General features: G+C 48.2%; 1 protein-coding gene across 6 annotated transcripts in view; it reads right to left on the bottom strand.

The window, feature by feature from the left end:
* Positions 1 to 25,354, bottom strand: part of GATB (glutamyl-tRNA amidotransferase subunit B) — a 91,794-nt gene that overhangs the window by 33,217 nt on the left and 33,223 nt on the right. For 4 of the 6 annotated variants that reach the window (XM_061142497.1, XM_061142501.1, XM_061142496.1 and 1 more), the window contains 7 exons: positions 23,142 to 23,255; positions 20,665 to 20,863; positions 19,902 to 20,024; positions 7,517 to 7,630; positions 4,155 to 4,239; positions 3,242 to 3,286; positions 820 to 1,009 (listed from right to left, as the gene is read on the bottom strand). In XM_061142497.1, coding sequence (XP_060998480.1) covers positions 820 to 1,009; positions 3,242 to 3,286; positions 4,155 to 4,239; positions 7,517 to 7,630; positions 19,902 to 20,024; positions 20,665 to 20,863; positions 23,142 to 23,255 — 870 coding nt within the window. The remainder of the gene's footprint in view (positions 1 to 819; positions 1,010 to 3,241; positions 3,287 to 4,154; positions 4,240 to 7,516; positions 7,631 to 19,901; positions 20,025 to 20,664; positions 20,864 to 23,141; positions 23,256 to 25,354) is intronic. The other 2 variants (XM_061142498.1, XM_061142499.1) reach the window with 2 other exon arrangements.

The raw sequence follows: 25,354 nt of genomic DNA on the forward strand, positions 1-25,354 counted from the left end.
AAGCATTCGCTCGTCTACCCCGTACCAGAAATGGCAGGGTTTTGTCACTGAAGTGTATAAATACATACATAAACATGGATACCCTAACATCACCGCAGAGTTACCGCTCAATCACAATGCAACAGCCCAGACTTCCCAGAGACTCCATGCTCCACACAAGTGTGGCAGACAGCTTGTCCCTGAGAGGCGCCGCGGAGAAACTCTGCACAGCCCCGACAGACAGGCAGAGGGCAAGTGTGACGCAGCGCCACTCTCGTGGATGCGGGGTCACTTTAATGTGGCCGTGACCAGCGGAGCTGTAGAGCTCGGCAGCCCTAGAAAGGATGGAAAGTCCCTGAGTACATCTCCACGGTGTCAGATTCTTAACGGCCCCTTCAGAGGTATCCTCCAAAGACCGATATGTTTAGTCAGAGTTTCCAGCATTTCGTGTGGAATAAACATTTCTTCTATGGTCGGTAAAACAACTGTCTGCTTTGTGAGAACCCAACTTCCTGCCAGACCCTGTCATGGTTCAACACTGCCAGACATCCAGAAAGCCTGTGCATTGATTTCCTGCTGTCCTGCAGACAGACAAGAGAACAGCCATCCGTAACATCCGGACTGTCTTCAGGAAGCCTCCACGGCTGCTGTGAGCAGCTCTTCAAGTCTACACACCAGAAATGACTGACAGGAGAGCCCGCCTCGTGGGTCTTGGGAGGGGTATCCACCATGGAGACTGGTGAGGAAGGCACGCACGCCTGGTTTCAGGGTGCAGTGCAGCCGTCCCACTCTGCCCAGAGCCCCCAGCTGCCCCCCAACCCGCCCCGCGGGAGGACCCACCAGCAGGGCGAAGCTGTGCTGCGGCAGCATCCCGTACTCTCGCACGAGCCTCTCTCGGGTCACTCGGGGCAGCTCGGGGAGCCGCTCCCGCAGCTGGTCCACGTTGATCACCTGCTTCGGGTCTGCGCCGGAGGGGAGGGAGCCGGAGTCGTAGAGCAGCAGCGGGGGCAGGTTGGGCTCTGGCATGAACCTGGGGGCAGAGAGGAGACGGCCTGACTCTCCGTACTGGGTTGAGTTGGAAGAGACAAACCTACAGTCAATGTGAAAGTCTGTCTATAGATGCTGTTATAAACATTTTTTGAAGTCCCACACCAAGTCTCCTACTTTTCCAGGAACCTGTATACATGTAAGGTCAGAACAACCAAATCCAGCACTCTCTGGGCTTACAAATGAGCACTGCGTGAGAAAGGCACGGGGGATGCTGCCCTGCCGTTTATAACTATGGATAAAGTGCATACTCACAAGACACAGACTGGAGAAAACAGGACCAAACAAGAGCAACTTACTGTTTAGGAAGAAAGGTGACTTCCCCCACTTTAAAATTTTCAGTACTTTTAGCAGTTTTTAGATAAAGGAAACTTTCCTTCTTGAGAACTGAAATAAATAAATGGACTTCGCTAAATATCGGGTTTGCCAAAACGCTTGTTCAAGTTTTTCTATAATATCTGATGGAAAAACCCAAAAGAACTTTTGGCCCAACCCAATAAAATGTAGAAGGTAGGAGAGACGGAGGGATGAATCAGGGAGCACAGCGGGGTTTCAGGGCAGTGAAACCATTCCGTGTGACACGTAATGGTGCACACATGTCGTCATATGTCGTTAAACCCACAGAACAGACGACATAAGGCTGAACCCTAACGTGAACTATGGACTTCAGTTACTACAAAGGTATCAATACTGGTTCATCAATTTTAACAAATTTACCACATTACACACTAATGCAAGATGTTGTAAGAGGAAACCTGTGTGTGAGTGTGTGTGTGTGGGAGGGGGGTATACAGCATACACTAAGAAGTACATGGGAACTCTAACTTCGGCTCAATTCTGCTGTAAAACTAAGACTGCAATAAAAAAGTCCATTAAAAAAATGCGGACGCCACATCACTGTATCTGCTCCTGTCAAACTAAGGTGTCCTTCCCTTTTGTTTATTCTAGCATCTAACGTTTTTCCCTCTGCCCACACTTGTCAGAGGGCTTATGCAGAAGCAGGGTTATGCAGAATAAACGGCGGCTCCAAGGTAATAGATTAGAAATGCAAGCAACCCATCACCTCAATGCCAAATCTGTGCTATGAATCAGCCTGACTTCTGAAGGCAAGAGGAAAGCAAAGGGAGGCTTCCCAAAGCTCATCTACTGGCCCGGGGGAGCGACCTGAAGCCACTGACTCTGCTAAAGGCCAACGCCATGCTCGGTGAGAACACAGCACGAACAGAGTGGGGGCCACGCAGGACACAGAAGTTTCTCGGCAAAAACAGACTGAACCTGGAGAGACCACAGCAACGAGAACAAGGGTGACTCCGACAGACACACGAGAGGCGTCCGTGAGGGGATGTCCACTCTTAGGGTTTACAAGCTGCTTCCTTCCCAAGTCACGATGCTCTATTTGCTCCTCATCGACAGCAATGGCTACTCACGTGTCTTCCTGCACTTCACAAAGGAGAGTGCCAACCTCTACCACTTTGTTGCTTAAACTTTTAACTTTTGCAGTCTTATAAACAGGGGAAGAAACCAGAGGCTCAATTTATCTTAAGCTATTCCTTTTATTTTAATGTGGAACATTCTAAAAATCTTTACTGAAATTGTTAAAATATTGCTTCTGCTTTGTGTTTTTTCGGCGGTTGAGGCATATGGGATCTTAGCTCCCTGATCAGGGGGTCACTGTTTCAATGTCTCCGCCTCCCTTCGTAGGAAGGTGAGGTCTTAACCACTGGGCACCAGCGGGGAAGTCCCCAGAGCCATTCTTCTCATTTGCTTTATTTCTGGATCTCATGTAAGTTTAACTTGCTAAACAGTATTACCTGAGATGTGACAGGAACTGCCATTAACATACACAGCTCTTTTTTCTACCTTCTTACAGTCCTTGTGTTACTGAATTTGCCACTGAAAGGAAGCATGGGGACAGCCTGGGTCCCAGCCTCACGGCCATCCTCTCAGCCCAGTTATAACAGCTCTGACGCAGAGGTGAGCATCTAAGTGTTTTCCAACTGTTGAATCCTGTCAAATAAGGTACTCCAAGGCTCCCAAATCAAAATACTCTTCCTCTCAGTACCCACATAAACCAGGAACCCTGGATCTTCCACCGTGCAATGACGACAACAGAAAGCGGTCCCTAAAAGCCACCCAGGATCCCTGTGCTGGCCTGTAAGCGGGCCTGGAGCACGAGCCAAACCGAGAACGGCATTTTGACGAGAGGAGTAACCACCTGTAGTCTTGTTTTCCTTCTTTGTCTCTCATTGGCACGGTGCACCTGTGACAGTTAAACAAGAAAACATTTAAAAAAGCACTGCAGCAAAGGCTGGTGTGGATGCAGGCAGGGGTTCGCTACCAACAGGGGAGCCAAGGGACTCAAGCTCCTCTGCTTCTGTGGGAGACACTTTCCTGAATACGCTGCAGAAATGATATTAAAGAAAGACAAATGCATAGCATGATAATTAAAAAAAAAAAAAAAAAGAAATTGCTTCAATGTTTCCAACATTTAACCAGCTCAAACTCCAGGCTTTTGAAACCTTCCCCCTAGTCTTCTGTTAAGTGTATGAAGAAGTCAAAGTGTTAGTTGCTCAGTCATACCTGACTCTTTGCAACCCCGTAAGCTGTAGCCTGCCCGGCTCCTCTGTCCATGGATTCTCTAGGCAAGAATACTGGAGTGGGTTGCCATTTCCTACTCCAGGGGATGTTCCTGACCCAGGGACTGAACCCAGGTCTCCTGCATCGCAGGCAGACTATACCATCTGAGCCACCAGGGAACAAAGAATCAGAAAGTTAAGACTCAGAGATATATGAACAGATAAACACCCCTCTACAGCCAGTTTCAAGCTTTCTTCTACTTCTAAGCTGAAACTGGCAGGTCTGACAGAATTTAAGGAAGCCAAAATTCTTGGCACAAAGGAGGTAAGCTGGAATCCAGGGATGGGCCAGGATCTAAGACTCGGCAAGTCTGGTTCACTCAAGTGAAATCTGTCACCAGCCCTGGAGGGTGTATCACATCCCTGTGGGGTATGGTATTTTCCTAATGAGGAAACCAGACCGCAGAGAAGCTAGGTACCTTCTTCACAGTGACACGGCTGGTCTGCAGAGCCCCACCAAACTGTATTCAAGATGCTGTCATGCAAACTCACCCAAGCTTGTAATCAAATGAGCGAGTTTCATTCAGAATTTCACCTCCATTCTCGAGTTCATTGATTTGCCTCTGAATTTCATAGTCTAAAAAAAAAAAAAAAGTTTAGTATATTTGATTCCTTTCAGTTAAGCAATAATTGGAACTCTTTCAATCTTTAGGTCAAAAAATAATCAAGGGAATTGTTTATTATTCTTTCCACAGATGCTGTATTTTTTCTTCTTGCTGCCATCATAGAATAATATAGCTGGGAAGGGTCTTCTAGGAAGCTCTGCTCTCTCACTTTTTGAGCAAATCAGATTTAGAGCAATTAAGTGACCCAATACAGGACACAAGTATACGACTTGGCAGAAGGGCCAGGACCAACGTTGAGGACAAGTGACTTCGGATCTAGGACCCTTGCTTATCAAAGAGTGTTTATCCCAGGATCCATCGACAGGCTTCAAGGGGTTCTGGTACTTCCTGGGATTATTTACAAATGTGGGTGTGTGCCTAGGCACGGATTTTGGAGAAATGATCCAGAATGTTCATTGTATTTTCAAAGGGATCTATGGCCCCAAATGATGAAGAGCCACTGCTCTATGCCATGCTCCCTCACCACCGAACAAGGCAGAAGAAGTAAGCAGAACACAGCCTCAGCTGCCAAGCTTCTTTATGAAAAGAGCTTCAGCCTTCCCTCCCTCCTTAACTCCCCACTGCAAGATACTGCCCTTGCCCTCACCCAAATCCTGACTCTTATCTGAGCTGACAAAAAGCAACAAACACCAAGAGGATGGCTAAAAGGCCTGAAGTACGGAGAGAATTGGGGTGGAAAAATTACAGGCTTGGGGACTTAAGTCTGTAACAGGAAAGCTTGGGTTCTTCCCGTCCCAGTCCAAACACAGGTAGAGTTCTGTCTCAGACTGCTGCTCCACAGGGACTTCATAGAACAACAGAAGGCTAGGGGCAGCCAAAGCCTTCACAACTCAACTGGGATGAATCTACCTAAAATCTTGTTGTTTGTTTTTTTAAGTTCCAATCACCACCTCTTAGAGTAATCAGCTCCGGGACACTCACCTACACGGCGAAGTGGAACTTTCTTCTGTTCGTTCCAAGCTTCGCCTTCACCAACTTGAGCTGGAAGGGATTCTCCTGACCCAGACCTTTCACAGCCTCAGATACATGGACGGTGTCTCCTTTCACAAGCAGAAGAGTCCACCCTCGTTAGCTTGTCTTTATGCGGGAAGTTTTCCCAATACATTCTGTATGTCATCCCCTTGACCATCGGTTTAGTTCAGTCACTCAGTCGCGTCCGACTCTTTGCGACCCCATGGACTGCAGCACGCCAGGCTTCCCTGTCCATCACCAACTCCAAGAGTTTACCCAAACTCATGTCCTTCAAGTTGGTGATGCCATCCAACCATCTCATCCTCTGTCATCCCCTTCTCCTCCTGCCTTTAATCTTTTCCAGCATCAGGGTCTTTTCCAAAGAGTCAGTTCTTCACATCAGGTGGCCAAAGTATTGGAGTTTCAGCTTCAGCATCAGTCCTTCCAATGAATATTCAGACTTGATTTCCTTTAGCATGGACTGGTTTGATCTCCTTGCAGTCCAAGGGACTCTCAAGAGTCCTTGAGCGTGTCCCTTGAACACCACAGTTCAAAAGCATCAATTCTTTGGCACTCAGCTTTTTTTACAATCCAACTCACTCATCCATACAGGACCACTGGAGAAGGCATAGCTTGGACTAGATGGACCTTTGTCAGCAAAGTAATGTCTCTGCTTTTTAAATATGCTGTATAGGTTGGTCACAGCTTTACTTCCAAGGAGCAAGCGTCTTTTAATTTCATGGCTGCAGTCACCATCTGCAGTGATTTTGGAGCCTAAGAAAATAGTCTCTCACTGTTTCCATTGTTTCCCCATCTATTTGCCATGAAGTGATGGGACCGGATGCCAGGATTTTCATTTTTTGAATGTTGAATTTTAGGCCACCTTTTTCACTCTTCTCTTTCATTTTCTTCAAGAGGCTCTTTAGTTCCTCTTCACTTTCTGCCATAAGGGTGGTGTCATCTTCATACCCGAGGTTAATGATACAGCTGTGTATCGGAGGCCATTGACCATGTTAATGCCTTTTTCCTGAAAATGTATAGGCTCACAGTGTCTTCATTAAGGCTGGTTGATTATTTCAGGTTCAGGATAATAAAGTTTTATACAAGACTAGAAAATCTGTGTTCCTTCTAACACGCAGGATGATACTAAACCTCTGGGCTGGGAGCCACCTTCATCCGTCTTCTGCTCTGTGCACCATGAAGGATGTGCCTTAACCTCCACCTCTACCTCCTCCCTTTGGCCTCTTCCTCGTAGATACCTCTGGTTTTAAAGAGTACTTTCACTCTTCTGAGATGTCATCCCCTCACATTCACAGTCATCGTCGTCTATGGACCACTCCAGCTATTGAGCTTGCTCAGTTCTTCTATTTTAATTACTAGTATACATCTGTCCACACTGAAAGAGCCACAGCTTGCGCTCCAGTAAGACCACTACTTGATTACACAGGCCTAAGCAATCTATTCTCTGGTGGGTCAGACTGTAAAGAATCTGCGTGCAATGCAGGAGACCAGGTTCAATCCCTGGGTTGGGAAGACGCCCTGGAGAAGGGAATCACAACCCACTCCAGTATGCTTGCCTAGAAAATTCTATGGATATAGGATCTGGTGGGCTACAGTCCACAGGTTAGCAAAGAGTCAGACACGACTGAGAGACTAACACATTCACTTTCAAGCCATCTATTAGTTAAAACAGTTAAAAGCAGAAAAACAAACTGACCAATTAGGTCAAATTGTGGCTAACCTACAACAAACAAATATGACTTTATACAGTTCAGACTGGTTGTGGTACATGGAAAAACAGTTACAGAATTTTGCAAATCCTCCCATAGAGGTAAAGTCTATTTCCTCCCCCTCCCCTTGAACCTGTTTTGAATGGAATGTGCTGGAAGAAATGTGCAAGTTCTAGAACTAAAGACTCAAGAGGACTTGAGGCATCCGCCTTCATCCTCCTAGGATGCCACCTCTGCCAAATAAGAAAGCCTGGGCTAAGCAAGTGAATGCAGAAAGCCCACAAGGGTAAAGAAACCCAGTGAATGTCTGGCACCAAGGCCCCAGCGTGTAAGGTCCTCTTGGACTCTTTTTCTCAGCAGAGTGCCAGGTCCCCAGAGTCAAATGAAAGAGCTGAGGCAGGACCAGCAGAAAACCACCCAACCCACAAAACTATGAAGCGGACGGAGATGTTATCATGTAAGTAAGTTGGGGGGCGGGGAATGCTCATTACATAGCTACAGATAACTGCTACAAAGAAGTATATGAGGAGTAACAGCTGACATTCACCTATAGCTTTGGCCAAAAATCGGGCACTGTTGAGATTCTTCACTTCGGTTCGAACGCCCAAAGGCTCCCCAGGGCGATGCACAGATATATTGGCATCCACTCTTAACTGGCCCTCTGGAAGGAGAGAAAAAAAAGACAACTCTTTAGAAATTCTCTGAGGGAACGTGGTCTTTTTAAGGCAAGAGAGTGCAAGCAATATCTAACTCTAGCTGATGTCCATGGTGTCAGTGGTAAAGAATCTGCCTGCCAATGCAGGAGACGAGACGTGGGTTCAATCCTTGGGTCGGGAAGATCCCCTGGAATAGGAAATGGCAACCCACTCCAGTATTCCTGCCTGGAGAACCCCACAGACAGAGGAGCCTGGCAAGCTACAGTCCATAGTGTCGCAAAGAGTCATACACAACTCAGCACGCACAAGCGCACACGCACACACACGCACACACACCCTCAAAGAAGGTAAGGCTGGTCCTGAAGTTCACAGCTGGTACTTCTGCCCACTTACAAGAATGACAGTCCTAAGGCATCTGAGGGGTGTGTGCATACATGTGTAGGGATATTTCTGTGCACTTGTACACAGGTAGAAGACAGAAGAAATTCTGGATATATCGGCTGGGGAAATCTGATTTCTTTTGTGCCAAATAAGAAAAACAACACTGTTAAAATGGAGGTTTACTCTGCAGTTTTATTCTGAAGGTTTTTTCAAAGCGTCAGAGCTGGGTTGGGGGGAAGGCCTCAGAAATTGTTATGTGATAGCCCTACACTGCTCTCTGAGGGAATGCGGATTTCCAACAGCGATTCCAGGAGATTTATAAGAGAGTCCTTGAGAATTTACAGCTCAAGGGCACAAGCCAGAAACGTGGGCTTTTTCTCCTCATCCTTCCTCCAGGTACTGTAATAATTTCTTTCTTCTGCAAACAGGACTCGAGTCCTTCCTGACGGCTGTAGGGGTTTGCCACAGCAGACAGTGCTGTGGGGAGGTGTGGGGGAAGGAGGCAGCAGCCTTCATTCTGGGAGAACCTTCTCTGACCCTGAACCCCGCCCGCCCATCCCTGCCCACTTAGGAAGCAGTCACCCCTAAGGAAATAGGTGGTTTGTGAGATGACTAAGAGGCTCTTGAGGAGGAAAGGGAAGCAAAATTCCAAGAGGAAGAGACAAACATAAGAAACCATCACATTTCACACCCTGCAAAGTAAAGCTAGAATTCTCTATTCTCTAGTTTTATTTACAATATTTAAAACAGAACAAAGAGGGACGACAAAATGCTGGATTTTTATTTTCTTAGGCAAGTCTTTAAACTTAAATAGGATCTGTCAAACCTGAATGTGCTGATGAGCTAAGGGAAGAAATTTCTTTTCTAAGGTTTCACAGTAAAAGCATATTAAAATAATAAAATAGTATGAATAAATTCCACACCTAGAGAAAGAGACCCTTGAAACGGGTCTCTACCATCCCCACTCTGCCGCTCCCCAAGGCCCACCATGCTGACAGGCAGGGAAAAGCTGCCTTTTAGCTCAGAAATAACTGTGTCTCTATTACTTCTCCCATTTCTACAAAACCTCTTAGCTCCTTTGGACAATGTGTGCTTCCTGGAGTCTCAAGAATCCCCAGTGACGCCAGATACCATCAGACTCTCTGTGGGGACCCTGTTTCGTCTTCTGACTAGACCCTGTCAACTCCACCCACAAACGCCTGGCAGCCGTCCCTGCCTGCGGACTCGCGCCCCACCCTGACATCAGAGCGGCGAACCCCGCCTCGTCCAGCCGCCCCCACCCCAGCGTGAGCACACGCTGCCACTGGTGCCCACGCGTGCTGGTCATCACTGGTACTTGGTACTGTCCCTCCTTCAACCTCGGCTCAGCCTTCGAGGTCCCACACGAGTGGGGCTTTTTCCTCCCCACCTCCACTGGTGCTCCTGAGTTAACAGAATACACGCGCAGGACCGCGGCCTCTTCGGAATTCATCTTATCTTTAAGGCCAGATGGAAGGCCTTTAAGAGTGGGGCCCAGGTGTAAAAACCCCACATCTCTTTCCCTCCAAGGACACCCTTCCTTCAGTCCTCTCCTCTCTCCACACCAGGCGTTACCTCTCTGCCTCATGGCCCCTGTGTGTGTACGTGTGCAACAGTACTCCTCACTAAAAACAGAACCTTAAGACCTGCTCCCTTGAACTCAATTCTCTCTCCATCATCCGGCTATTCTCTCTCTGCTTTCCTTTTCAGCAAATCCTCCCAAACAATTACTGTTTGCTTGCTGACACACCATCCCCATGGGCTCACCCTTGAGTCACTCCTGGACCTGTGTCAGCCCGGCTGCTGCCCCCTCCTCCCCGAAAACACCTTGCCACAGTCACCTGCCCCTGGCCGTCTCATCCCACGGACGCACGGACACAGGGCGGGCAGTGCCTCTCCTCACCAGCTCCACCGGCAGCACATGAGCTGCCAGCGCGCCCTCAGCAGCTGGCACCACCGCTCCCGAGGTCTCCTCTGGGCGCCTGAACTCCCGCTTCCACATCTGTCGTCTGTCCCATCCCTGCGCTCTCTGTAAAGGAGTGTGGCTTTAAGCAGCAGCTCTGCTCTGACAGGCCCTAGACTTCTCACTGCAGCCCTGACCCCCACTCTGATCTCTGAGGTCTCCTTCAGCTCCCACGGGTGCGTCAGTTTCCCCAGCTGAAGGATCTGCCCATCCGCACAGGCATCTCTGTCCTCAGCCTCCCGGTGTCAGCAAACGGCACCACCACCTCGTGCCTCCAGCGTGACTTCCTGCCTCTTCCTGCCTTCTCCATCAGCCTGTTAACAAATCCTGGTTTCTAAAAGCCACCTCGAAGCCAGCTATCTTGACCTCTCCATCCTCACGAACACTAGCTCTGCCCACACCAGCACCACCCTCCACTGAACTACTGGGAAGGCTTCTTACCCGGGCTCTGCTTCCCCTCGTGCCCTGCTGAAACCCACGGTCCACAGAGCAGCCACAGTGGTCTCCTAAAACATTAATCTGACTTTCTCATTCACTGGCTTAAAACCCTTCTGTGACCTCCCACTGTGCTTGGAATGAAATCCAAACTCACCATTGTCTTATCATTGTGGTTTAGCCCTCCGACCTTTTCAGTCCTACCTGAGGCACAGCCCCCTGCTCCTGGCACTCTCCCCGCTGTGGTCTTCTGCCCCCTGGTGTTAATACCTCCAGGCATATTCTACACTTGCCCTCACCTCCAGGACTTGGCCTGGGCTCTTAGCTGGATGCTCACCCTCTAGCTGATGCTGGCTGGAACCTTGGAGCATTCTCCTGAGGTCCTCGCCTTCCAGTGGTATCCTTTATCACCGTATCTTCTGTATTTCCTTAAAGCACTTCTCACCACGTGCTATGAGCTAAGTCTCTTCGGTCGTGTCCAACTCTTTGCGACCCTATGGACTGTAGCCCGCCAAGTTCCTCTGTCCCTAGGACTTATCAGACAAGAAGACTGAAGTGGGCTGCCATGCCCTCCTCTTCCAGGGGATCTTCCCGACCCAGGGATTGAATCCTCATCTCTTATGTCTCCTGTACTGGCAGGTGGCTTCTTCAGCACTGCACCACCTGGGAAGCCCCACTTAACCACTGTAACTATAAAACCATTTCGCTTTATTTGTTAAGGTATGTGTCTGTCTCATGCATACATACTCTCTTCCTTACTGCTCTACTCAGAACCCAGAGCTGGCTCTGGCACAAGGTAACTCTTCTACGAATTCATACTCCGGTACTTGTCTGAGCCATCAGTAAGCAGACTGGTCTCACAGTAGGTTCCTGACAAGTTCTAAAGTTCTGTCTGAACAGGATAATCTACTGAATCATCTGAAAGGCCCATTCAGTTCAAAGGAAAACTTGCCAAGTATGCTGAGCTCTGCCCAACCCAATTTCAATATTTGGGAGAGAACTTTTTCTGAGCTCTGAGAACCTTGAATAGGACCTCACTTGCTTTTAAAATAAAACCATCTCTCACAATTTAGACTTTTAATTTGGAAAAGGAACAAAAGCACATGTTTCAGTCTCTCCCAGGGAAGATCACACTCTATAGATGTCTGAGGGGACTCATTTAGTATCCTGCAGTGTTGAAAGAGAGTTCCCTTGCCTGGACTCAAATACAGTACCCAACATTCACAAAAGGTATTTTACCCAGTGAAGACGAAATACCTTTTAAACAAATTAAGTTAAACTGCCTCAAGTCCACAAAGCCTCACCAGTCAGGTTTGCTTCAATGCATTCTGCAACACCAGGGGAGGGCCTTCAGGAGGACATTATCAAGCTCAATTTCCACCCTCTAGAAGTAGACATGTGTAACGGCAAAATGAAAAACCCTACCACTGAGCACAGTGATATGGTGCAGTTATGTGCTATTTTTCCCCCCAAACACATCCACACAGGAGAAATATAACACCAGGGCAGAAAACGGTTTCAGTCAACAGCAGTGGCCTGAGGATTTAGTGAAGGTCTGTTAAGCTGTCTTTCTGGTCATTCTTTTCTGGTTTACTCTCCAGAACGTAGATAACAGGGTTTGACAAAAAATAAGATAAAATAGTGTGACCCAACTTAACAGAACATATTTCATAAAGCTTATTTATCTACAATGAGTGGTACTTCTGTTAACGTAATACTGCTTATTAGTATTAATAAGCACATAACATTTAATGAGCACAGGCTGTTTGTCAGGACTTGAGATATGTTTTGTGTGTATTATCACATTCATTCCCTACAATACAGCTTTAACGACAAAGCCAGTTAGATGTCCTTCAGGCGATTCACACTCGACAATCCCCAAACGGAGTCCCAGGCTTTCTGTCACAAGGCTGCTGCTGGCTCGCTTACCCCACACTGCTGCACAACTCTTATCTGATACGCCGATGACTCCTCTCCTCTTGGGTTTCTTCCTTTCTCTTTCTGTATACAATTATTTAGCAACTGGTTTGACAAGTGTAGAAAGGGAGGCTCAGAGAAGTCAAACACGTCACCCAGTTTCTACAGCTAGAAGCCACAGGACAGGATGCCCCCCCAAGTCTGGGACCGTGGTGTCTGAAGCACCTACACTGCTACCCCAGGTGTCCAGGCTGTCTTCTGCAGCAGCGGCCACTCTGTCACGGCTGGCACCAGGAAGCAGGGGGAAGCAGTGCTTAAACAGGAGGGGCTCAGATCCCAGCTCAGTCACTTCCTGAGTGCTCTGGCCAAACCACCACCCTGCGAGCCTCCACTCCTCACGTACCACAGGCACAGCAGTAACAGTCTCCGGGGAGAGGCACAGGATTTCAATGAGAAGAAAAACTGGCTTTAAAGAATGCTTTCTGACCTGATGAGCATGTTCAAACCCACAGGCAGTGCGGCCTTCAAAACATTTAGTGCATCGACTCAGGTTCGTGTTCCCCTCAGCAGACTGCTCCGAGGATCTCAACAGTGGCAAACTGAGAAGGAAGTGACTTCTGGAACCCAGGCTGAGCTAGTCCACGCTCATTAGCAAACCTATCAGGAACTCACTGAATCACAGCCCGGAGCAATTGAAGCTTCACTGCAGAAGCAGGTGGGGGTCCACTGGTGCTCTGGGGGTGGGCCTTGGTTCCCAGACCTCAGTCTCCACCGGCGACACAGTGGCCTGCAGAGGGGGGAACGTATGGACGGGCAAGGGGGCTGGGCTGACAGAACGCTGAGGGCACCAACAGCGGGACCCCTGCAGACTCCAGGCGGACCTGCGCTCCCCACAGCACTCAGGACACCCTCACACACGCTGCCGCTGTGCCGGGGGCAACACTGCTGGATTCGTATTTAAAAGCAACAAAAAGCATCGTGACGAGTGACATTTAATAAACCCTCTCTGCCATCACCACCTGATGAGTTCTTGCGGCTATGGTTTATCTCTTGGCAGGGACTTGATGGGACTATTTCTCAGCTAACAGGTGGTCTGTTTATTATTCCATAGTTTTGGTAGGAACCACAGTTATTTTGAAAAAGAATGGAAAAATAAAAATAATTTTTTAACAGCAACAGTGCAAAAATGGATAACGATTCAGCCTGCCCACATTTCGTTTCTATTCTATGTGTAAAAAGGCAGCAGGAGTTATAAATCTAGAATGGAGAGGTCTGTTACTCTGACACGTGGAGAGGTCTCTTATTCTGACACGGAGCTTCTTCTCTACACACAAACTTGCAGGCAGCTAACCTTTACACCACGCAAACTCCCGTGGCTGTGTTTGTCCAGCCTGTAGCTTAAAGAAGATAGCAAATCAGCAAGTTCCGTCTCCAGATTCAACCCAGACCATGGCTTTGATGTTACAATTTGCTGCCCATAAGATGTCCTATGTGACAAAGATGACATTACAGCTTCTGAAGTCCCTCTGTAACATGCAAATAAATGTGTGAAAAAAATGGTCAGTAAATGGTATTATAATCTAAAAGGCAGATGAATCATCTGCATCAGTGGTACTTTAATAGCAGCCCTTGTGACCACTTCAGATGGTTAATTTTTTGTGTCAACATGACTGAGCCGAGGGGAGCCCTGATATTTGGTTAAATGTTATTTTGGATGTGTCATTATGTTGTTTCTCAAGGAGATTAACATTTGAACTGATAGTGAGTAAAGCAGACAACCTGCCCACGATGGGTGGGTCTCACTCAATCCATGGAAAACAAGAACAAAAGACCCAGCGGGGGTGGAACCAACTCGGATGCTATGGGGCTCCTGGACACAGAAGCCGTTCTGGGTCCCCCATTTCTTGTTTCTGGGGAACTGACTCCAGCCTCTATAACCCTCCCTGAGTTCCAAAGGGCAGATTCAAACAGTTGCTAATCAGGGAAGGGAGGGGATGCAGAGACAAGGGAGGGGCAGCCAAGAAACAACAGTGCAGCCTGGGGGACAGGATCCTGGTTACCACCAAGAGATTCACAAAACAAGCTCTTTCAGTTCAGTTCAGACGCTCAGTCACGTCCGACTCTTTGTGACCCCATGGACTGCAGCATGCCAGGCCTCTCTGTCCATCACCAGCTTCCAGAGTTTACTCAAACTCATGTCCATCGAGTCGGTGATGCCATCCAGCCATCTCATCCTCTGTCGTCCCCTTCTCCTCCTGCCCCCAATCCCTACCAGCATCAGGGTCTTTTCAAATGAGTCAATTCTTCACATGAGGTAGCCAAAGTATTGGAGTTTCAGCCTCAGCATCAGTCCTTCCAATGAACACCCAGGACTGATCTCCTTTAGGATGGACTGGTTGGATCTCCTCACAGTCCAACGGACTCTCAAGAGTCTTCTCCAACACCACAGCTCAAAAGCATCAATTCTTCGGTGCTCAGCGTTCTTTATAGTCCAACTCTCACATCCATACATGACTGCTGGGAAAACCTTATCCTTGACTAGATGGACCTTTGTTGGCAAAGTAAGGTCTCTGCTTTTTAATATGTTGTCTAGGTTGGTCATAACTTTTCTTCCATGGAGCAAGCATCTTTAATTTCATGGCTGCAGTCACCATCTGCAGTGATTCTGGAGCACACAAAAATAAAGTTTGCCACTGTTTCCACTGTTTCCCCATCTATTTCCCATGAAGTGATGGGACCAGATGCCATGATCTTTGTTTTTTGAATGCTGAGCTTTAAGCCAACTTCTTCACTCTCCTCTTTCACTTTCATCAAGAGGCTTTTTAGTTCCTCTTCACTCTCTGCCATAAGGGTGGTGTCATCTGCATATCTGAGGTTACTGATATTTCTCCCGACAATCTTGATTCCAGCTTGTGCTTCTTCCAGCCCAGCGTTTCTCATGATGTACTCTGCATATAAGTTAAATATCCAGGATGACAATATACAGCCTTGACAGATTCCTTTTCCTATTTGGAACCAGTCTGTTGTTCCATGTCCAGTTCTAACTGTTGCTTCCTGACCTGCATACAGATTTCTCAAGAGGCAGGTCAGGTGGTCTGGTATACCCACCTCTTTCAGAATTTTCCACAGTTTATTGTGATCCACACAGTCAAAGGCTTTGGCACAGTTAATAAAGCAGAAGTAGATGATTTTTTTTTCTGGAACTTTCTTGCTTTCTCGATGATCCAGTGGATGTTGGCAATTTGATCTCTGGTTCCTCTGCCTTTTCTAAAACCAGCTTAAACATCTGGAAGTTCACAGTTCATGTATTGCTGAAGCCTGGCTTGGAGAATTTTGAGCATTACTTTATTAGCATGTGAGATGAGTACAATTGTGCAGTAGTTTGAGCATTCTTTGGCATTGCCTTTCTTAGGGATTGGAATGAAAACTGACCTTTTCCAGTCCTGTGGCCACTGCTGAGTTTTCCAAATTTGCTGACATATTGAGTGCAGCACTTTCACAGCATTATCTTTGAGGATTTGAAATAGCTTTACTGGGATTCCATCACCTCCACTAGCTTTGTTCATAGTAATGCTTCCTAAGGACCATTTGACTTCACATCCCAGGATTTCTGGTTCTAGGTGAGTGACCACACCATCATGATTATCTGGGTCATGAACATCTTTTTTGTACAGTTCTTCTGTGTATTCTTGCCACCTCTTCTTAATATCGTCTGCTTCTGTTAGGTCCCTACGATTTCTGTCCTTTACTGTGCCCATCTTTGCATGAAATGTTCGCTTGGTATCTCTAATTTTCTTGAAGAGATCTCTAGTTTTTCCCATTCTACTGTTATCCTCTATTTCTTTGCACTGATCACTAAGGAAGGTTTTCTTATCTCTCCTTGCTATTCTTTGGAACTCTGCATTCAAATGGGAATATCTTTCCTTTTCTCCTTTGCTTTTGGCTTCTCTTCTTTTCACAACTATTTGTAAGGCCTCCTCATACAGCCATTTTGCTTTTTTGCATTTCTTTTTCTTGAGGATGGTCTTGATCCCTATCTCCTATACAATGTCACAAATCTCCATCCATAGTTCATCAGGCACTCTGTCTATCAGATCTAGTCCCTTAAATCTATTTTCCACTTCCACTGTATAATCATAAGGGATTTTATTTAGGTCATACCTGAATGGTCCAGTGGTTTTCCCTACTTTCTTCAATTTCAGTCTGAATTTGGCAATAAGGAGTTCATGATTTGAGTCACAGTCAGCTCCCGGTCTTGTTTTTTCCCACCGTATAGACCTTCTCCATCTTTGGCTACAAAGAAAATAATCAATCTGATTTTAGTGTCGACCATCTGGTGATGTCCATGTGTAGTGTCTTCTCTTGTGTTGTTGGAAGAGGGTGTTTGCTATGATCAGTGAGTTCTCTTGGCAGAACTCTATTAGCCTTTGCCCTGTTCATTCCATACTCCAAAGCCAAATCTGCCTGTTACTCCAGGTGTTTCCTGACTTCCTACTTTTGCATCCCAGTCCCCTATAATGAAAAGGACATCATTTTGGGGTGTTAATTCTAGAAGGTCTTATAGTCTTCATAGTACTGCTCAACTTCAGCTTCTTCAGCATTACTGGTCAGAACATAGACTTGGATTACCGTGATATTGAATAGTTTGCCTTGGAGACAAACAGAGATCATTCTGTCATTTTTCAGACTGCATTCAAGTACCGCATTTTGGACTCTTTTGTTGACTATGGGGGCTACTCCATTTCTTTTAAGGAATTCTTGCCCACAGTAGTAGATATAATGGTCATCTGAGTTAAAACTCACCCATTCCAGTCCATCTTAGTTCGCTGATTCCTAGAATGTCAATGTTCACTCTTGCCATCTCCTGTTTGACCACTTCCAACTTGGCCTGATTCATGGACCTAACATTCCAGGTTCCTATGCAGTGTTGCTGTTTACAGCTTTGGGCTTTACTTCTATCACCATCCACAGCTGGATCTTGTTTTTGCTTTGGTTCTGTCTCTTCATTCTTTCTGGAGTTATTTCTCCACTGATCTCCAGTAGCATATTGGGCATATACTGACCCAGGGAGTTCATTTTTCAGTGTCTTATCTTTTTGCCTTTTCATATGCTTCATGGGGTTCTCAAGTCAAGAATAGTGAAGTGGTTTGCCATTCCCTTCTCCAGCGGACCACATTTTGTCAGAATTCTTCACCATGACCTGTCCGTCTTGGGTGGCCCTACAGGGCATGGCTCATAGTTTCATTGAGTTAGACAAGGCTGTGGCCCATGTGATTAGATTGATAACCTTGAGAACCACAGAAGCTCATCAGGAGATCACCTGAGGCCAGATTAAAGGAGCCTGGGCACACCCAGCTCCCTGCCAGCAACCCCCCCTTCAATCACTGCTGCGAAAGTCTTCACCACATCCTCCCAGGCTGGGACACACAGTGTTGGGGGCATGGATCCCCCTGAAACAGTGGGTACAACCCTTGAAAGAATGACACAGCCTGAGAAGTCCACATAAACTGATTAGAACTAAATAGGTCCTAAATGGTGGACAGGTTGCCTTCCACTAGACCCTGAGCCTCAGTGTATGCTCAATGTAACACATGAGCAAGCTACATTACACAACCACAGGCGCCAGGGCAGTTCCAAGGCTGATCATCAAAGACCAAAAAGTGAGCGGTGCACCAATTCCTGGAAATCTCCATCCCTTCCCCAAAACAGCAGGAATAATCCTCCCAGTCATTAGCCTATGAAATTACCCAGCTCATAAAAGCTAACTACACCATATTTCGAGGCCCCTCTCACCTCATGAGATGGCCCACAGCCTGTCTGTGGAGTGTGTTTCTCTCTAAATAAATCCACTTCTTACCTATCACTTTGTCTCTCACTGAACTCTTTCTGCCATGAGACATCAGGAACCTAAACCTTAATCTTCATTGGGCTTTCCTGGTGGCTCAGACAGTAAAGAATCCACCTGCAATGTGGGAGACCTGGGTTCAAACCCTGGGTTGGGAAGATCCCCTGGAGGAGGGCACGGCAACCCACTCTAGTATTCTTGCCTGGAGAATCCCCATGGACAGAGGAGCCTGGCAGGCTACAATCCATGGGGTCACAAAGAGTGGGACATGACTGAGCGACTAAGAATAGCTAACCTTCATTAAGTCCTAAAACAAGGTGTGTGATGTTGGAACACTGTGGGTTTTTGCCAGAGTTTGAGTCCCTGGCTGCGTGGGTTCAAGTCCCAGTCACGGTTATGGCCAGGTTGTGGGCACAAGTCCCAGTCTGAGTTACTCGGTTTCACCTGTTTGCCTGGCAAAAGTCAAGCTATTCTTTTCTACTTTACCCAAAACTCTGTCTCTGAGATTTGATTTAGCACTGGTGCACAGAGGCTGAGTTTTCAGCATCAGGGGAAATCTGCTGTCTCTGCTTGATTGCCTGAGAGCTGGGATCCCAGTCTTGCTTGGACTCTTGGAACCTACGCCCTTGGTTCTCCTGATTCTCAGGCCTTCAGTCTCAGGCTGGAACCATAATACTACTGGCTCTCCTGCTGCTTGCTGACTGCAAATCTTACGACATCTCAGCCTCCACAATCACATGAGCTAATTCCTTATAGTGAATCTCTTTATATTTCTCTCTCACACACACACATTCTATTTATTCTGTTTCTTTGAAAAATCTAGACTAACACACCAACGTACAGAACAATGGATAAACCCACTGCAGATGAAGAACTTGCACCCTTTCTCTACACTGTCAGGGAGTGCTCTGTGAGTGGCAGTTTTTTCAAAGACCCTGGGAACGAAAATAGGGGAAAACCAGAGACGAGATGAGCACGGAGATGTAAGGATGGGCAGAGCAGTGATAAGAAGGGGCAATAAAAAACTGACCAAAACTTGTGATCTTTATATCCAACTGGCAAACACTTAAAAGTGTATAGTTTCCTTGATCCCAAATTTGCACACTGTTTCTTCTGTTTAACTCCCTATTACATTTCTATTGCATCTAAGAAATATAATTTAAATTATAAATGTATTTAACTTTACCTCAAAGTTAAAGTTTTGTGAAATCATAGCCTTGGTTTGCAGGTGATAGAATTTGGCTTCAGTTTTACCTCAATGAAAACTTTGTCTCAAAGGCAGAAAAGAAAAAGACCCAAAGGCAAAGCATTAACTAGCAATTAAGCAGTGTCCACATAGAAGTCACGCGCTAAGAGCTCCCCGGACGAGCACGCTGTCTCCTCTGTGGATGACGGCGCTGCTCAGACACACCGTTTTATTTATTCCTGCAGCGCCCTGAGCGAGAAGCAGGAGGGCGCCTCTGGTCCTGAGCGGATCTCCCGCTCCAGGGCTCAGTTGCCTGCAGGGCTGCTGTTGGTGTGTTATTTCTGGTCAGGGGCTCAGAAGAACACCCACGGGAAAGTCTCAGGGGGAAAACACCCTGAGGCAGAAAAGGCTGAGAAAGGACACAAACAACCCCACTACAGCTGACGGTGAGGACTACACTCCAGTGAGACGCGCGCGCAGGGGCAGACAGGGAGAAGGGGAAGAAGAGGGAGCTTCTTCTGGGGCTTTTACCTGCCATGTTCGCCTGGCTGGTGCCCAAGGCCTGAAGAATCAGCTGCAGCTCCCTGACAGCTGTGGCCGCCTCTTCTCCACAGGACATGTCAGGCTCCAGGACCACTTCCAGGAGGCCGATCCCTACCAGAGAGAGACAGAGTCAGCCTGACTGGACCGCTCTGGTTTTGGTCCCCAGACACATCAGGTTTCAGTTTTAGGAAAACCCTGGCCACTGACGGGGCTTCCCGAGTGGCTCAGTGGTAAAGAATCTGCTGGCAATGCAGGAGACGCAAGAGACACAGGTTTGATCCCTGGGTCAGGAAAATCCCCTGGAGGAGGGCATGGCTACCCACTCCAGGACTCTTGCCTGGGGAACTCCATGGACAGAGGAGCCTGGCAGGCCACAGTCCGTGGGGTTGCAGAGTGGGACACTGAGTGACTGAACATGCACACATCACTGATGGGCTCTGACTCACTCCTCTCTACCCTCATTTTTGAATTTTTAACTTCGGTTCTTTTCTTTTAATGTCTGCTTCCTACATCAAGCTGCTGGGTCCATGAGTAGGTAGGTGGTGACGTCGACCTCATTTTAGGCATGGGTTAGAAGCCAGTCCACAGAAACCACAGCCCCCACCCGGCTCGCTAATCAGCTCTGCCAACACCAATGTTGATGTTCTGACCCATCTGTCAACCTCCGGGGCCTGTTTCCTCACCAGGTTTGAGAAAACCCTGGAGGGGAAGGGCGGTGGCAGGAAGGAAGGCGGAGCGTCCCCAAGCCTACCTGCCCTGTTGAGGTCAATGAGCGTCTGGGACCGCAGGTCGTCATGCAGGCTTTTGCCGCTGTCCTGCTCCAGCTGGATCTGCTTCACCCTCACGGTCCTGGTGACCATCTGACTTGGCTTCCTCCCCACACAGACGCTGTACGCCAAGCTCCCGTTCACAGCGATCGGGAGCCTCTGCTGGGTAATCTGGTAGCCCGCCTGCACGCAAATGGGGGCCAGAGTCACTAGTCTGTAAGTCAAAGCTGGAACCAGTTGATCACTCCGTTTAATGTCCTAAAGCTACAAGCTTACTTAAAAACACAACACAGCAACAAAAAAGGAAAACGAGACGAAAAATTAGTCTATGCACTGAGGCCATATTCTAGCCTGGCCTCTTCCAACTTCTCTGAGTCCCCTGTCCCCACAGCCCCAATGATGAAGCAGTAAACCACACAGATCCTCGCTCTTCCCTGCCGAGTACCATTCTGGGGGCTAACAATCATCTCTCTGTCCGCAGCCTCTGAGAAAAGAACATGTTGTTTCCACTTAGCTCGTTAGCTCAGCCCTGCATCTGCTTACTGGGCTCCTGACAGACCCTCTAACTGGGAGTGCTAGCTAAGCACCCTGCTGTCGCGTCTCAGCGCAGCCGACAGCAGCTGCCAGCACCGTGAGGCTGGGTTTGTTCCTGCTCTCTGAGCTAACCGATCATGTCAGATGCCCTCCCTGACCCGACCTCCCTGGTTCCTCGAGCTGGAAGATGCAGCTCCAGCAACGGGAAGCATGGAGTAGGGAAACACTGATGGATGTTGCCAGTGCCCCCTCACTGCTTCTGAGTGGGGAGGAAGGATTCCTTTCAGACGCACATACACTAAAGAGAGGGCAGGCGAGACACAGGGAAGGACAGAGGACACTGATGCAGCACCCCCGGGCTCTGCTCTCGGCACTTCACAGCGTCCAGTTCTCAGGACAGCCCCAGGAACCAGGCATAGGGCATGCAGAGACCCGGGGCCAAAGCCGCAGAGCCAGTACGCATCAACATTAGGGTCTGAACTCGGGTGACCTGGCTCCAGAGTTTGTGTTCCTGGCTTCCTGGCCACTCTGTTCAAGCTTAAGCTGTATCGGAATCACCTGGCAGGGTGGTCAAAACACAGATTTTTTGGCCCCACTTGAAGTGTTTCTGACTCTGCAGGTCTGGGGTGGTGCCTGACAATCTCTATTTCTGACACATTCCTAGGAGACGCTGATGCTAGTGGCCTGGGGAACACACTTTGAGAACCACTGCATTAAGCCACCTTGTTTTCTGTGCTGAGACAGGAAGTCTTAATCTGTAAAAATTAAACTCCGGGTATGGTTGCCAACTAAAATACAGATGCTCAGTGAAACTGTAATAATATGAATAAACTGTATAGATAAAAATGAACACTTTTTTAGTATAAGCATGTCCCATGTAATATTTGGCAACACTAACTCCAGATTATGTAAGCTACCTGGGCCAGAAAGATCAGAAAGCCAGAAAAATAAAGCATCTCATATTTTAGGTGCTTACTGCTACATCTCCCACCTTAACCAAACTCGTTATCGCTCTTAAAAGATGAATAAATGCCGTTTAATTCTTTCTTCCCTACCAAGCAGTGGAATTTGCTAAAAAGCAGGCAGTCAGAGGGGAAAAATAGTAGCAACTAGAGAATTCAGGTTCCTGTTGTACTTTTTATTTAATTCCACTCCTGCCTGCAACTGCTGAAAGCAGCTCACCCCCATCTTCAGTTCCGGGAGAATAAAGTGAAATAATAGCAACACTGCTGACTGCCTAAACCTCAAGCAGGGCCACACTCACCGTCAGAGGCTCAGAGCAAATCAAACATCATTTGGGAAACCCACTCAACATTACAGTTTTGGTTCAGTTCAATACTATGAAAAATTGGCTCCAGTTCATACTGGCTTTTCTCATAAAGAAAAAAACTTTCTAATTTTAAGGAAAAGGCAGGTTAATATCAGGTTTACTGCTTTTCCCATTACTGTCATCCATCCAGGCTTCTGGTTCATGTTTCTGCTTACTACTGTCCACTTACGCGGTCCTTGGGGATAGCAGGTGTGTCTGCAGAGGAGATGGTCCCATTACTGGGAAACCCAACTTGACAGGGGGATGCTCTCCCTGTCCTCTGAGCCACAGGATGCATGGACCGCTGCACGGAGGTGGCTTCTGTCCTAACTGGCAATTAGCACCAAACCCCACAGCTGGGCTGAGCCTGAGAACGCAGGCTGCCTCCCCTCTGTGGTCAATTACGAGCGAGCCCCCAGAAGCATGAGGCTCCTGGTCGGAACCAGCCATCAGGACCCGGCGTCCAATCTGGTCCACGTCGGAGGGCACTGGCTTCATCAGCCAGGCAGGGGCCCCGCAGGGTGGACTGAGCTCTGGCTGAGGATGCATGCAGCAACCCCCGACAGCCAAGTCCTGGCTCTGGGTAGGGGGATGGACAGACAGGCAGAGCGTACTCACAGGGAGGTCTGCATAGAAGTAGTGCTTCCGGTCAAACAAGGACTTCCTGTTGATGTGACAGTCCAGGGCCAGGCCGGTCATCACGGCCGCCTCCACGCAGCGCCTGTTGAGGACCTGCGGGGACAGGACACCCACCGTCTGAACAAATGTGCCTCCCCGTGGACACCCTCCCTGGACCTGCGATCTCACCCTTCGACAGGCATGAGCTCTGGCTCTTCCTGTGGGCAGCTCAGCTCACAAGCCAACTCTGTGTGTCTGCAATTGGGGAAGTGAGTGAAAGTGGCTCAGTCGTGTCTGACTCTGCGACCCTATGGCCTGGAGCCTGCCAGGCTCCTCTGTCCATGGGATTCTCTAGGCAAGAATACTGCAGTGGGTAGCTGTTCCCTTTTCCTGGGGGGTCTTACCAATCCAGGGATTGAACCCAGGTCTCCCGCACTGCAGGCAGATTCTTTACCACCTGAGCCACCAGGGAAGCCCAAATTGGAGAAGGTTGATATAAAAAAAAATAAAGGAAGCTGTGGTGGCGGTGGGCACTTAACAACTGTCTCGTCTGGGGTCCTTTCCCCTGACACCTGACAAGACATCAAAGTTAACAGGGAGGGTCCCAGCAAAGCTCAGGAAGAGGTTATTCCTCAGTCTCATCCCACTGCTAGAAGGACAAGAAGCCACTCAGAACACACAGAGGCACGGACTCCTGGAGGAGGATTTGAGAAGCAGCTCTCCAAACCACCTCAGTGAGGCTGGGAAACACCGTGACAGAGAGAGAATGCTCTTTTGGAACCAAAAGGGCTGCAGCCATCTCCTCCAGGGCTGGCAAGTGCCTATGCCTGCCTCCTGCTTCGGGTCCAGGCCTGGCTGAGCCCCAGAAGCAGGGGCTGGGCATACTTCCCCTTCACCTGCTGCCCCCGGGGCCCCAGAGCTCCTTTTGGATCCCACCCTGTCCAGCTTTCAGGAGCAAAAGACCAAGGAAGGGCTAGCAAATGTTCTAGCCTCAAAGGAAGGAGACAGCTTTCAGAACTTTGGGTGGGTGAGTGGCTGGAATAAGGTTGACAGCTAGAGATAAGAAAGAAATGTATTGAGATGAGGAGTCAGACAGGACCTCGCCCTCCTGCACTGTGTCTGCACAGCTACAGGCCTGGAAGCCACAGTTCCCCATCTCAGGGGCAGAGAGAGTTACCGTCCACCATGCAGCCTGGACAGTCACGGCCGGCTAGTCACAGCCGCTCTAGAGCAGGAATTCAATAAACAGCTCCTTTTCCCCACTCTGCTTCAGTCAAAGTTTTGAGGACTGCGCTTGCTCTTGCAATATGTTTCTATTTTTCATTAGAATATTTATGAGGTTCTTTAGTGCATTTAGTATGTTTTTATCTATGTAGAGCTTTCTGGTTAAGGTTTTTCACAATCACCATTTTATTTCAACCTCACAGCAACCCTGTACAGAAGGGATTTGTACTATTCCAACATATCAGAAAAAGAATAAAGACCCAGAAAGACCAAGAGACTCGCCCAGACCTCAGAACAGGCAAATGATAAAGCCAGCTTGAGTCCACACATGCCCGAGCCCAGAGGGTGATAGACAGAGCCCCCGTGGTGTGGGGACCAGGCACCCGGACACGGGCGGGACTTGCTGATCAGACAGGCAGAGTCTAAATGTGAAACTGTACGAGAAAATGTGAGCGATATCTCTACTTGCTGCAACATACAACCCCACTCGGCACAAAGAAAAAGCCAACAGCAAACCTCCCTCCTAAAAACATCCTCCCAGGCCTGGTTTCGGAAGCCAGGTTACAAAACGGAGCCATCTCACAGCTTCTGTTCAGAGCTCTTCATTTTGGGCCAAGTCATATTGTCAGCGCTGCAGTAATAACGGTTTTCATGAAAAGATGTGTGGGCCGGGGGCACTGGGGTGGGGGAGACACAGGATGCTCTAATTATTGATGTTTTCACTTGCTAACGTTAGGCATTTTACTGAACAGTTGTTACCACAATACAAATAGAGCTGGTGGAGAACCCTGCCACATTCAAGCCTGCAGATCTGATCCGGGCTAAGGCGCACGAGAACCTGAAGCTGGGGTCCTGCCCCGAGGCTCACCCCTCTGGGGCTGGGCAGCAGTGTGGGCGTGCCTGGAGACTGCTGGACTGGCTGCCTGTCAGTTCTTGCTTTTCCACCCCACTCTTCTCTGACCACCGCTTCCTCTCTTCTCTCTCCCCAG

The sequence above is a fragment of the Dama dama genome, chromosome 5 (assembly GCF_033118175.1).
Source record: "Dama dama isolate Ldn47 chromosome 5, ASM3311817v1, whole genome shotgun sequence".
Classification (NCBI taxonomy): domain Eukaryota; kingdom Metazoa; phylum Chordata; class Mammalia; order Artiodactyla; family Cervidae; genus Dama; species Dama dama.